We start from the raw sequence: 13,082 nt of genomic DNA, 5'->3' as shown, positions 1-13,082 counted from the left end.
CAGTTATCCTTTGTATGTAACTAAAAAATTGTTCTTCTGAGTATGAAATAGGTTAGTAGATCAGTGTAAAAGGAAGTGGATGTAGTATTAATAGATTGGTGTTAGCCACTATAGTGTGGGGCTTGCAGTAGTGCTCAAAACGGAACTGAGTAAGAATGACTTTTCTTACCATGAAGACTTAGACTACTAATAAAGACATAAGTCATAGCATGTTTTAAAATGTCATTTCTGACAGGTGCTGCCATATGTGTTCTGGAGGTGGGCATTTTCCTTTAGCTGCCTCTTGCCCTTTGAATGCTGCCATCTTTTTTCAACAGCAACAAAGTTCTGCCTGCTACAAATTCTGCCTGTATATTAAATAATATTTCTTGTTTCCTCTGGGGAGGGAGAGGGAGAAATATATGTTCTAACAAACATTAACATCTGTTTGTGTTCTGTGGTTAAACCCACCAAATTAGACCATGGAATCACAGAACAATCCAGGCTGGAAGAGACATTGAAAGATTATGTGGTCCAGCCTTTCCTGGAAAAGGGAGCTTAGATGAAATTATCTAGTGCCCTGTTCAGTTGTATCCTGAAAATTTCCAGGGAGGGGGAACTCTACCACATCCCTGCGCAGGTTGTTCCAGTAAACAATTGTTCTTACTGCAAACTTATGTCTTATGTTGAGATGAAGCTGGATTTTCTAGAGGATCTGTCTCAGGGAACAGTGGTGTTGTGTGCCACAGGAAGCTGCTGGCTCAGTTTGGTTCACCTCCCAACACATTTAAAAAAAGAAGAAGGGTGTTTAGACCCAGCCTTAGTTCCCTAGTGGAAAATCACTACAGCTGAAGAAAACCCTTCTACAATGAATTCTTGAACAACTACTGTTTAGCTTTGGAAAGCAAATGGAATTTGAGTAAAAACATGAATTGCCCAAGACTGTAAAAGCCTGGAAGATCTATGAATTTGCTGAGTTTTATGATGTACCCCAAAACACTCATTGCTGTCATCAGAGCCGATCCAGTTCGTTTATTTTGCTACAAGATATCTGTTTCTTATGCAAGCTACTAGATGGTGCCTTAAAAGTACTACAAAAAATGAAAGCCTTGACATCCATGGACCTCAGGTCAAATCCATAAACTACTTGGATTTTCCAGCAGCATTTTGATAACTCTTTTAAGATTATCTTACTTAGACAGATCTTTTCCCATGCTCCAATTTTTCTGGAAAAAATGAGACCAATCTTAAGGCTTTAAAATACATATTTTAATGTATTTTCTCAAAATATTAGTGTATTTACACAAATTTCTCATTTAAAAATATTTTTATTTGCCTATTTTAAAACATTTAGTTTAAAAAACATTCAGCCAGATGACTACATCATACAAATATGAAAGAACATTCATTGTAGATGAGAGCTATTAAAAATTACAGCACAGAAACACATACCATTGCTATAACAGTAAGTGAGTGCACATTTTTAAGTTGCTAGCTTCCACAAACAGTTCTTCTCATAGAAATTGCTTAGTCTGTGTCAGTAACTTCAACCCACTTCTATATTGGAGTTCCCATTTCTTTTTTCTTCACAAAAATCCCCCCCTTTTTCTCATACAGAGGTTGCAATAAAATGCATTACAGTAGTATTTCATTTACAAAACAAATGACATAAGAACTTGTTTCTTAACCCATTGGATTGTATTTCACTAAAACAATGTCCTTTCATGGAGATGCAAGAGAGATTCCAAGAGCTGTCTGGGTGTGGAAAATGATCTCAAAGCAATCCTGACTGGAAAGATAAGACTTGAATTGCTGCATGATGTTCTGCAGATTCCCCTTTGGAAGGATCTCATCTTCAGATTTGGTAATTAGGATAGCATGTTAAACATTGTATTTAGTCAAAATAAATACAAATAAATTAAAAACAAATTATGGAAGGAAATTATACTCTTGTTGATATTGCTTGGAGGAAAGCTGAGAAGTGAAGTTTGTGGCAATATCTAGATTACACATGAATCCTTTTACTTCAGTAGTACTCTCTGAACAAGGAAACAAGGGCTATGAACAGGGCTGTAATTCTGGAGAAGGACAGTAGTGATCTTCTTTCAAACTTAGTTAGGAAGCCATTTTCCTGTGGAAAAGAGCACACACAGTTAGGGACAGCTTAAAAACAACATGAAGGGAAACCACACCACTCTCAGAGTCAGATTAACAGTGCTGCAGCACTGTGCAGTGAGGGACAGCTTTTCAGAGCTCTACCTCCAAAAGATGAATAGCTCTTTAAAAATACTAGCTTAAAATAGCTGCACCTTGCTGAATGTTTGTTTTATCTCCAAGCCAAAGCTGTGCCCTCCCTGTGTAAATAGAAAACAAACATGAACTCTATCATCTAAGTCCACATCTTCCAGGAAGGTACAAGTACTATGTTTCTGATGTAGTAATACACCCAGAAATATCTTCCTTTAAGCTTCCTTATTCTACTATGATGAGCCACCTCTTATGACAGAATGTTGCCAGGAGTTGATACTTCTCTGAAATTAAATTGACTCTATTTGAAAGAGATGGAAAGATAAGCCTTTATAGTAAATCCAATGCAAGGGGCCAAGAGTCACTATCACCTTTTTTTGCTGCTACAGAGAGAGAAGGATTAAAAAAAGCAGAAAGGAAAAAAAAGATAAGAAAAGGAAAAGCAAGACACTAGAAAATAAACTGGGGGGGGGGGGGAAAGTAGTAGGAAATATGTGAGAAGTGGGATGAGAGGGGGTGGAAAGAGAAAGTAACATTTACATATAAGTAAAGGAAAAAAGTACCAAGGAAATAACTGACACTGTGACACTGGAATCTGATTCTCAGATTCCCCCAACTGGAAAAAAAATATAAGTGCGATGAAACTTTGCAGAGTAAAAGGATATTTCCTTTCACTGGCAGAATGGGAATTTCAGCAGCTTGGCAAAACAGTCCACTTAGTAACAAGTATTTTTCTCAGCACCGACCATTCATAGATGGAAGTTCTAGGATTATCTCAGTCCAAACAGAAAAGACTTAATGTCAGTTGTACTTACCAGTACATTTGTTGTAAGTAAAACTGATTTGGGGGATTAAATAATGGCTTTGTTGAAATCAACAATAATAGCGCTGACTTCATTTGTGAGGATCACACCTGTGTATTCTTTCCTTACCTTGAACTTAAGTATTTTTGGACCACTTCTCTATGAAAGCAAAATTGCTGTGCTGACCTTAGGATGCCACTTAATTTTGGATTTAATAATGGAAATTTCAGGGTGTCTTTGGTTTAACCTGCTTTGAGTGGGAGGCTGGACCAAATGATTTTCTAAGGTCATTCTCAACCTGAATTATGGTATGATCCTGTCAATTCAAAATTAGGAAGTGCCTTTCAAAAGTAAAGTTGTCTTTTATCACTGTTCTGTCTAAAGCAGAAGCAAAGCTCTCACTGTAAGTCTCAATGAGACATTCCAGATACCAAATAATAAACCACCAAATGAAACCCTTAATAAAATTATTTTGACAGTGTTTATAGCAATAATTAATGAAATCTCCTAATGTAGACTTTGGTGGAAAATGAGAAACTCACCCAGCCACCATTTGCATCAATCCATTCGGCTTTGTTGTTTATGATGTACTCTGTGATGAAATAAGAGATCTCCTCCTTCTCTTCTGCAGTCAGCTGAACCCCATGCTCTTGAAGCTTCTTGGTGAGAAGACCTCCAAACGTAAAGATGGTCATAATTCGTCCCCAGTTAGTATTTCCATCAGCAAACTTTTCATCCATGACTCCATTGAAAATTCTCTTGGCAACAGCTACAGAGCTGATGTCAATCCTGTCCAGAAGTGGCCTGACAGCCTCCTCCGTTTGGTCTTGCAGAGAGGATGCCATGGTTCTCAAGACATGAGCAACCCGGGTCTGGGCTGGTCCGAGGTGTGATTCCTGGAGCACATACTGCAGATAGTCCTGGGCTAAGTAATAAACGTAATAGAACTCAGCAGTTTCCATTCAATACAAAATGCAGAGAGCAGTTCACTGCTCGCAGTCAGGGTCGGCAGTGAGCAGCCGCAGGGCACGCACGCGGCTTTGTTTCATCGGTTTTGATGGAATCTTTCTGGTTTTACCACAGAATTTCCTGTAAAAGGTAGTGACTTAATGGTATGCATTGGGGAATATGTCACAGAGGAAATGAAAGAAAGAGTGTCTCCTTTTATGTCTTGAGTGACTTATTTCTCCAAATGGTGTGATTCCGCAACTAAAGTCGACCAGATTTTACCACATTCTTTAGCAGCATAACTTGGCATTTTCTAGGGACTTTTGCTACATACCGCTAGCAAAGGTTTGGCATTTGGCTTGCAAAATTCCAAGAATGGTGTATCATAGCAAAGGTTAGGCATTTGGCTTGAAACACAAGAAGTGCATGCTGCTGGAGATGCAGATGCCCAGCACCCCCAGTCCAATCTCCTCACTGCCAGGGTTGAGGCTGCAATCTGTATTACAGGTTTATGGGTTATTTCTGGTCACAACTTTGTGAATAAACTGGTAGACATTCCCAATAGGATGGAAGAATCAATAAATTTTCTTCACTACTCAGGGAGTTTTACAGAAGTGCAAAAAGTGGGAGCACAACAGTGGTACAATGCTGGATGGACAAAGGGGAAAGTCAGCTTTATAGCATTATGCCTGTTCCAGTCTTTCCCACACTCTCTCTGAGTGATCCTCAAGGTCCTTCTTTGAAGATCTGGATGAGAAGCTTCAAAGATTTCTTTCCCCCACGGAGAGCTCTGCTGTAAAAGATGTTATAAGTATGAAAGACAATGCTAATGTAGGCAGCATGTCAGAACATGGGATGGAAAATATGGGGCCAGTGATGTGTGATACCACCTGAATCTTTTAGAACAGGTAGAAAAGAAATATCATGGTACCTACAACTGCTCTTAGATTCAAATTTTCTGTCAAGCTGTTATTTTTGGGAGAAGAGGCAGGGTATGTATCCAGGTCTTTACAAACTTCTTCTCGTGAGGCAATCTGATCTTGCTAAAGTGCCATGACATGTCCATAGAGAACTTCACCCCATTGCAAAGGCTTCAAAGAGCAGAAAGCAGTTTGATGTCTGCAGATCCCTCTCTTTCTCCTTCTCTATCCTTCTACTTCTTACCCACCTTTCTTTCACTGCTCTTCCTTCTTTGAAAGCAAAAGGCACTTGCAGCACCAACAGCTTTTCTTTGTCCCAGGAGTGGCTGTGAGCCTGTTTCCAGTCCTGGCACTCCCTGATGCTCAGACGTATGGAAGAGGAGCAGAGCTGCAGTCTCAGATGTCAGAATAGCACTGGCACCTAATTGCACTGGGGAAAGCCTGTCTGGATTGTGAAACAGCTCTGGTGTCACACACAGCTAACCCTAGCCAGCCTCCCAAAATGCTTGTGTGCTGCTCTGACATCACAGTTTTTGCAGAAACCCATTGACTAGTTGAGGGTAGTTTCCACTTCCTGCTCAGGTTATTTCTGTACGTGGTGAGTCTGGCCGAGACCGACAGAGTCATCTTCCGTCACAGCAGGGCTCGAAACCTCGAGCTGGAGCCAGCACAGCACAGCATCCAGCACTTCAGGATCATTTCCCTCACTTTCTCTTGGAAGCAAAGAGAGAGGGTCTTGTGTTGTGTTCACCTTTGGAAGAGAATGTGTTTCAGAAGGAGTGCAAGCTGAAAAACTCCAGTGTTAGATGTTACCCCCAGGGAAGGATGTGATGCCAGGACTGGGAATGAGCTGGGCATGGGAAGCTGGATCACCCTTCTTTCATACACTCATGTTCTTACCAAAGCTCATTTTGAAAGTTCAGAGGTGTTTCCTATCCAGTACCTGCAGCTGTTGCTTTGGCAGAGCTGCCAGGCTGACTTTGCCTTTGTTATGCTCAGTGATTTGAGCAAAATGCTATCATTTTATGAGGAATGCAAATGGGGGAGAAAAAAGGAAAAAAAAAAAAAATAAAGGATGTAACAATCCCTTTCCAACTGGACAGGAATTTTTGTTGCAGCGGAAAGTCGTGGCTCACCCAGCCAGCTCCCCTCCTGTCAGATGCTTGCTGTAAACAGTGCTGAGAGAGGTACTAGAGCAGACATCACAAGAATCCTCTTCCAATATAGCACAGTCTGTGAAATTACAGATCACTCCTGAATTTCTTAGTAATTGATTGATGAAAAGTCTTTGGTATTCTCTGAGAATATAATAATTGAATATGAGAACAGTGAACAATACTAAGGAGACCAGTTTTGTTTTCATCATTGACAGTAGCAGAGCACAAACATATGCAGCTGTTTCTTCATTAGTGGTGTGTTTAGGATTCTGAGAAGAGTGATGAAATAAGATTATGAATATGTCACCATTATTGAAAGAAATCAATGTAATACCTTGGCAATTTCAGTGCAAATGCTGCTACTTACTCTTGATTTCTGAAGGGGCTCTGAGGTGAAGCTGAGAGCTCAGCTCCCAGAATGGAGTGGCAGCTCTGAGCAGAGATCTCTAACAGCCAGCTGTGACACTGGTGACCAGAGCTCAGGATGGAGCTGTTGAAAATGCCCCAGATTTCTCTCCTTCAAAGTTTTCAATAGTGTGCAGTTCAGGGTTCCAAGTGTTGGATGTTCAGTAGCAGTGACAGTTTATGTATATACACACACAAGTTGATAATGGTCAACTCTGAACACTCTAAGAAATCAGCTTTGTGATCTCTTGCATCATGCCACTCTAATGCTTTGATTCTCATTTTCTACATTAGGCAGTGTCTTGCTTGCTTCAAGCAGACTTTATTCTCATTTTGTAGTTGTAAGTGAATACCTCTGAATTAATGAAACTCTACTTTGTTTCCTGCCTGCTCTGTCTCCCCAGTGCTGCATAAACTGCATTCTCATGCACTGCACTGCTTCTTCCTTGTTTTCCTCTTTGCTGGATATACTTAATTGTTAATTGTTAATAAAAAGCTTGAAACAGAAACTGGCTTGACAGGGAAGCTCAAATGCAACTACTTGGCAATTGGAAGGGGCTTCAGATGCTTTGATTTAAATCTGTGTCCTGTGGATTTGAATCCACATCCTACTCTAACCTGAAAAGGCTTATTTTTCCAGAACAGATGGGGACTGAGTTGACAGATCCTCATAAAACTGACTTGTGAGAGACGATGTTATCACATTCGAGACAAAACCAAGCCAAAGAACAAAAGCTTTGCTGAGCTATCCGTGCTGCATCTGCCTTGCCAGAGTTCCAGGTGATTGAGGGAACTGTGATTATTTTTTTTTTTTTTTTTTTTTTTTTTTTTTTTGTCTGGAAGAACAGAAAATGATTGAAGATTTTCTTTTTCCCTCTTTTTCTTCTCTTTTTGAGGTCTGCACCGGGGTGATTTTTTTTTATTTTATTTTATTTTTTTGTGGGGGAGGAGGATGGTGGTATAGGATTTCACTGCGAAAGAAACGCTCGGCTCACTTGCAGCTTTGCAGCTGTCCTGCACAGCCCTGGTGCCGGACCTGGGCAGGTTTTTGGCCTTTATTTGCAGCTGTGCTGCGCTGGCGCCGCTTGCCCAGTGGAGTGCTGACATCTAGTCGCAGCCGGCCGCGCTGCAGCCCCGGGGAGCTGTGCCGCGCATCCCTGGTTTTGGGCTCTCTCTGCAGCAAACACCTGAAATCCTGTGGCACTGGGACGCAGCCCGCCTAATGAACCGAGTTAATAAGTGATGTGGTGTTTCCCGAAGCCCTGGGCTGCTGCCAAAGCAGCGTGGGCAGCAGAGAGAGGGAGGGATTCTCCCCCTTGGGTCCCCACTGCAGTGCTGTGTCCATCTCTGGGATCTCCAGCCCAGGAAGGACATGGACCTGTTGGATCAGGCCCAGAGGAGGGCACTAAGTTGATTAAATGATGGATCATTTTCCTATGAGGAAAGGCTGGGATAATGGGGATTGTTCAGCCTGGAAAAGAGAAGGCTTCAGGTTGACCTAATTCCAGCTTTGCAGAACCTGAGGGGTGCCTACAGGAAAAGTGGAGGGACACTGTTTACAGGGGCACAGATAACACAACAGAGGGCAATGGCTTCACATGGAAAGAGGATGGGTGTAGATTAGATGTTAGGTAAAAAATGTTTACTGTGACAGTGGTGAGGCACTGGAACAAGTTGGCCAGAGAACTTGTGGCTGCTCCATCTCTGGAAGTGTTCAAGGCCAGGTTGGGTGGGGCTCTGTACAGCCTGTTCTAGTAGAAGTTGCTCTTGCCAACATCACGGGGTTGGGACTTGGTGATCTTTGAGGTTCTTTGCAACCCAGGCTATTCAGATTCTCTGGTTCTATGAATTCTGCCAGCCAGAAAGCACCAAAGTCTCCTGTCCAAAATATGGAAAGGTTATCCCCATTAATTTTGGGAGCAATTAACTTTAAAACTTTTAACTCCATCTCCTAATGTTTCTTAAATAAAGACAAAATATCAGGATCCTGAATCTCAAATTCTGTGGCAACTGAAAGACAGACTTTGACCCAACATTGCATTCTGTGTCAGACATGCACTGAAGGCAAGCTCCAGAAAGGATGGGAGGATGCAGCTGGTTTTGCATCCTCTTGGGTCAACTGAGGCATTCTGGGCTACCTGGAAAGCCAAAGTGGTCCCCAGCACAAACTAAAGCAAGTAACTACTCCAGCTCACCAGTGGGCTGAGGGCTCCACATCTTGGCATAAGCTCTCTCCTGCTCCCAAAATACCACACAGGAAAGGCTGAGGGGATGGATCAAGTGGAGGTGTACCATGGTTCTTCATTGCTCAAACATAAGAAGAATCATTCAACTCCCCTTATGACTCCTCTGTAGCATTCCAGAGACCCAAGGTATGAATGGCCAGCTTTGGCTGTGTTACTCAGGGTTCAGCTGCTGCCTCATCACTTCCCCTGGTAACTCATCTCAAGTCAGAGGCTGTTTTCTTCAGAATCCCTGGCTCTGTCATCACCATAAGTCAAGGAGCAGCCTAACATACTTCTCCACTGTGCATGTGTCATGTGTCATCATGTGCATGTGTGCAGACACATGCTCTACATTCTCCTAAGCCTTTCTAAATGTTTGTCTTGGATTAGGAGACTTTGAACACATAGTCATCATTGTCTGCAGTGAGCCACAGAAATGTAAATGTCCCTAAGCTTCCCAGACAATGGAGTGTGAACAAGTCTTGGTAGAAGCTTGGTAAGTTCTTGTTGATGCCATCAGAAACACTGGAGTCATCTTCATGGCTGAAAAGACTTGCTCCCAGAAAGAGAAAAAATGAAAATCTGCTTTTGAGTATTCATGAAATAAGAAGTCAAAAGCTCATGCCTCAAAATGATAACCAAAATTTTGCATGTCCTTGGTACCCACAAGTCAAGAGTGTCAAAAGTCAAGGGTGGTCTGGAGTGTTGGTTCATTCTCCTTGGGCAGATGAACATGTGCACAGTCATTTATGAGTGATCAGCAGCTTTAGTTCAGATCCATGTTTTTCAGCAACATAATGCTGCCAGGAGAGACAGGCATTCAACACCTAAACCTATTTTAGACACTGGTGATACTCAAAATGTGGTGAGACAGCATTTCAGTCACATATCTGAGCCTTGCTTAGCATACAGAGTCCCACTTGATGACAACTCCAAAATATGAACAAGATTTAGGTAGAGTTTCCACTGAGCATGGATGAGATATAGGTGCCCAGGTCCTTCAGGTGTCTTTGGAAAAAAAAAAACCAAAAAAACCAGCTATTCGTTAAAGCTATTAATAGTTTAAAGATAGGCATGCGTTTAAATTCTTTGCCGTTTGATTTTCCAAAAGAATCTTATGTATCTCATGTTTTTAAAATAAATCACTTTAAAAATCAAGCTCACTTTACCAATTACAAGTTACCTGGGTGCCTTGGAGCTTTGCAGTCCTCTACATCAGCTCTCCCAGGAGTGTGCTTGCCTCTGTGCTTCTCCATCTTTTAAATCAACCCTGCATCTTCTCCTGCACTTCTCCATTATTTAAATCAAGGCTGCATCTTCTTATGGTACTACTGGCAACCTTTGCCTTGGGTCAGGTGTTTGTGATCCACAGATTAAATATCTTTCCTTTAGAAGAGAATGTATTTTGTTAATAAATCATTTTATCCTCCCTTTTTCCATATCCCCTCTGTTGATGATCCTATAAAAGAGGGCTGCAGGAACACTGGTATTTCCACTAAAAATTCCTCTTCATGGAGGTCCATAACTCATCTTTAGTTTGTTTTACATGCAGGATTATGGTCTGGGAGCACTTTTGTTTTTATTCCCCTTTCAAATTGTTTTGAAATATTTAAAGTTATAAAATAGACAAAAATTCAAATGTACAGTGTATAGCTATCTTCCTCATTTATAAGCAATCCAGATTTTTGGATGGAAATTATGATTAGGAAATGAATGTGTAATGGGATTTCAGTAATTTTCATATGTTCACAATAAATATTGATATTAAAACATGTTTCTGAACCCAATTCAGTAATTTTACTACAGTTTTATTACCTTTTCAAATGTGTATGTGCATGAAAATGTCATGGTGCTGGTGCCTACTGCTTGCAGCCTCCTTTTTTAGTTAAAAAGTTAAAATTCATGTACAAGAAAAAGACACAGACTACACTGCTGTTTGGCCAAATTTTTCTGAAGTCTAAAGTCAGTTGTCATGAAGGTCATTCCGTCCACTTACAGCCTAAGAAACTGGGCTCCATGTGGTAGAATAAAATCTTCATTACTCAACTGCAAGGAAGAGCTTGTGAACTTAATATCCCAAATGACCCTTCTGAAGGGTTCTTCAGCCCTAACTGCATTTCTCATTTTTCTGATTTGCACCATTGCAGCAGACACTTGGCTGTTGGCACTCTGCAGTATTTTCAAATCATTATGTGTAAATTGCTGGAAATTAGAGCAAGAAATTAGCTGTAACTCCCATGGCATATTTTTATCCTTGTGTTTATTACGTTTTCTAATCCTCCAAAAAGCATGCTGAGATGGCATTTCTGTGCTCCTAGGAGAAGGCTGTGAGCAGAAATAGCAAACTAATCTGTCTCCCCAGGTATTTATACCACATTCATCTCTGTGCTGTCTGAGCATGTAACACTGCCCTGTCGATCTTTTTAAGTGAAATGATGTCCTGTTAAATAAGCGTGAAGGAAGCTGATGTTACCATGACTAGTTATCCAAACCTGCTGCTATTCTTTAACCAAATCAGAATAAAAAGATATTTTCATTTGAGCTCTTTTTTTATTGATGGATCTTTACAGTGCTCTGTGCTTTGAATTCCATTTGTCCATCTCCATTCCATGGCTCTGTACAGAGCCCGGGGTCATCGAGGGAATTAAGCCTGTAAGCATCTTAGCAGTGATACTGATCCCAGGGCCTGCTCAGGCCCTGAAATGCTCTGTCTTTAAGAAAGTTGAATTTTTTTAGACCCTTCCAAATGACTTTTGCCAGCTGTTATGGGCAATAAAGCAACACCAAAATGCCCCAGCTGGGAGTGGGGGTTGTTCTGTGGTGGGAATTCACCCATCCAAGCCTGGAGGAGCGTCCTGCCCCAGCTCACTGAGCATGGGGAGAAGCAGTGAGCCAACACAAACCCCACTGGCCTCACATAACAGCAGGAGTGGGACTGTGAGAGTCTTTCATTAGGCAATGGTGAGGGTGATTGCATTTAATCTGTGAGGCATTTTAATGGCTATCAGTAGCAAGAGCAAGCAAACTCCATACCAGCAGTTCAGTGCATGTAACTCTGAGTTTTCACAATAAAACCCCAGAATACCCACTCATCCTCAGCAGACTTGCCTTTGTATCAATTTGGGACTAGATTCTTGGCATGCCAGGGAATTATGCATCATAATGACTTAATCAAGGGCTTTCACGGTGTATTCTGGAGCTGAGAAATCTTTTTAAACCCCAATGCAGATGGAAGCTTGGACCCAGCAGTGAGTGCTTTGCTCATGAAGTCAGAGGAGTTCTGCACAGACTGACCCTCTGTGCCTCTGCAAAGCTGTATTGATTTTGGTAACTTCATCTGTGCAGGGATGTGAATCTGTCCACAGGGAGCTAAATGAAACCTAAAGTTATTGATTTTCAAGAGCAAAGAACTTTAGTTAAAAATCTCTTATGTTTTCTTAATTATTCTTGATTTTGAAACATGGCATCACAGCAGAGTAATAATATTAAGAAGCAATAGTAAATAAATCAGCCAGTTGCATGTGATTTAATGCAGTAAGGGCAGAGAGAATGGGACTGACTGAATTAGACAAGGTTTTTATTTGCTCTTTGTGCTGGATAACTGTTAATCACTCAATGAGAAACGCATTTCCAATGGCCAGTGCTCAGGCAACGTAAATAATAGCAACATCCTTGTTTCTCCTTTGCCCTCAATCTCCTTTGGAGGCTTGACAATAAACAGCCATTCCCAATCTATTTTGTAACTCAGAACCCAGATCCAAAAAGCCCCCATGAAACATAATTAGTTTACTTTACTTGTCTCTTCTTTCTATTCCTGAGCTAATAAATGGCCACTGCAGTTCCAGAGGGAGTTAATTTTTCTGGCTGCCTACAGGGGATTGAGAGCTGTTGTCTCACTTGAGCACAACTCAGTTGGGTGTATCAGCAGGGGCCTGTATTAGCTACAAAAGGTGGCAAACCACAAAATCAATATATCCAATGTAAAACTTGGTGTTCCTGTGGCACGGCAGAGCCCTTCAACCTGCTGAGGTTTGGTTCCCCCATCTATCAGATGGGCTTCTCCAAAAGATTTGCTGATTCTTTCATTATGACTTAATTTTCTAGTTATGCCTACATGTCCTTGAGAAAACCATGGGTGTCTCTATGACCCAGTTCCCCACTTCTAAAACAGAGGAAATTTGAGACTTGCATTCAGGTCTGTACCTGTTGCCTGGATTTACAGCCTTCCCAAGGAGCTGTGCTGGGGCAAGGGGGGTCTGTATGTGGTGCCTCAGCTGGGGTGGACCCTATTTATGATGATAATTCTGCAACCATGAGCTCAGTGGAGCTGAAGCAGGTAAGAGCTGACTCAAACGTGCATCACTCCAGTCATTTGCCATCTGTGTGTGAGTCAGAGCC

At 41.5% G+C, this 13,082-nt stretch overlaps 1 protein-coding gene across 1 annotated transcript; it reads right to left on the bottom strand.

Moving 5' to 3' along the window:
• Nucleotides 1-1,225: 1,225 nt before the first annotated feature.
• Nucleotides 1,226-6,250, bottom strand: BCL2A1 (BCL2 related protein A1). Its single transcript, XM_021537384.3, has 2 exons — nt 3,572-6,250; nt 1,226-2,110 (listed from the first exon to the last, which is right to left on the bottom strand). The coding sequence occupies exons 1-2, from the start codon at nt 3,989-3,991 to the stop codon at nt 2,006-2,008; spliced, it is 525 nt and encodes a 174-aa protein (XP_021393059.1). The 5' UTR covers nt 3,992-6,250; the 3' UTR covers nt 1,226-2,005.
• Between the last annotated feature and the right edge of the window lie 6,832 nt (nt 6,251-13,082).

This window comes from Lonchura striata, chromosome 10 (genome assembly GCF_050655825.1).
Source record: "Lonchura striata isolate lonStrDom1 chromosome 10, ASM5065582v1, whole genome shotgun sequence".
NCBI classification, from domain to species: Eukaryota; Metazoa; Chordata; class Aves; order Passeriformes; family Estrildidae; genus Lonchura; species Lonchura striata.
This window is presented reverse-complemented; position numbering and strand designations above follow the sequence as displayed.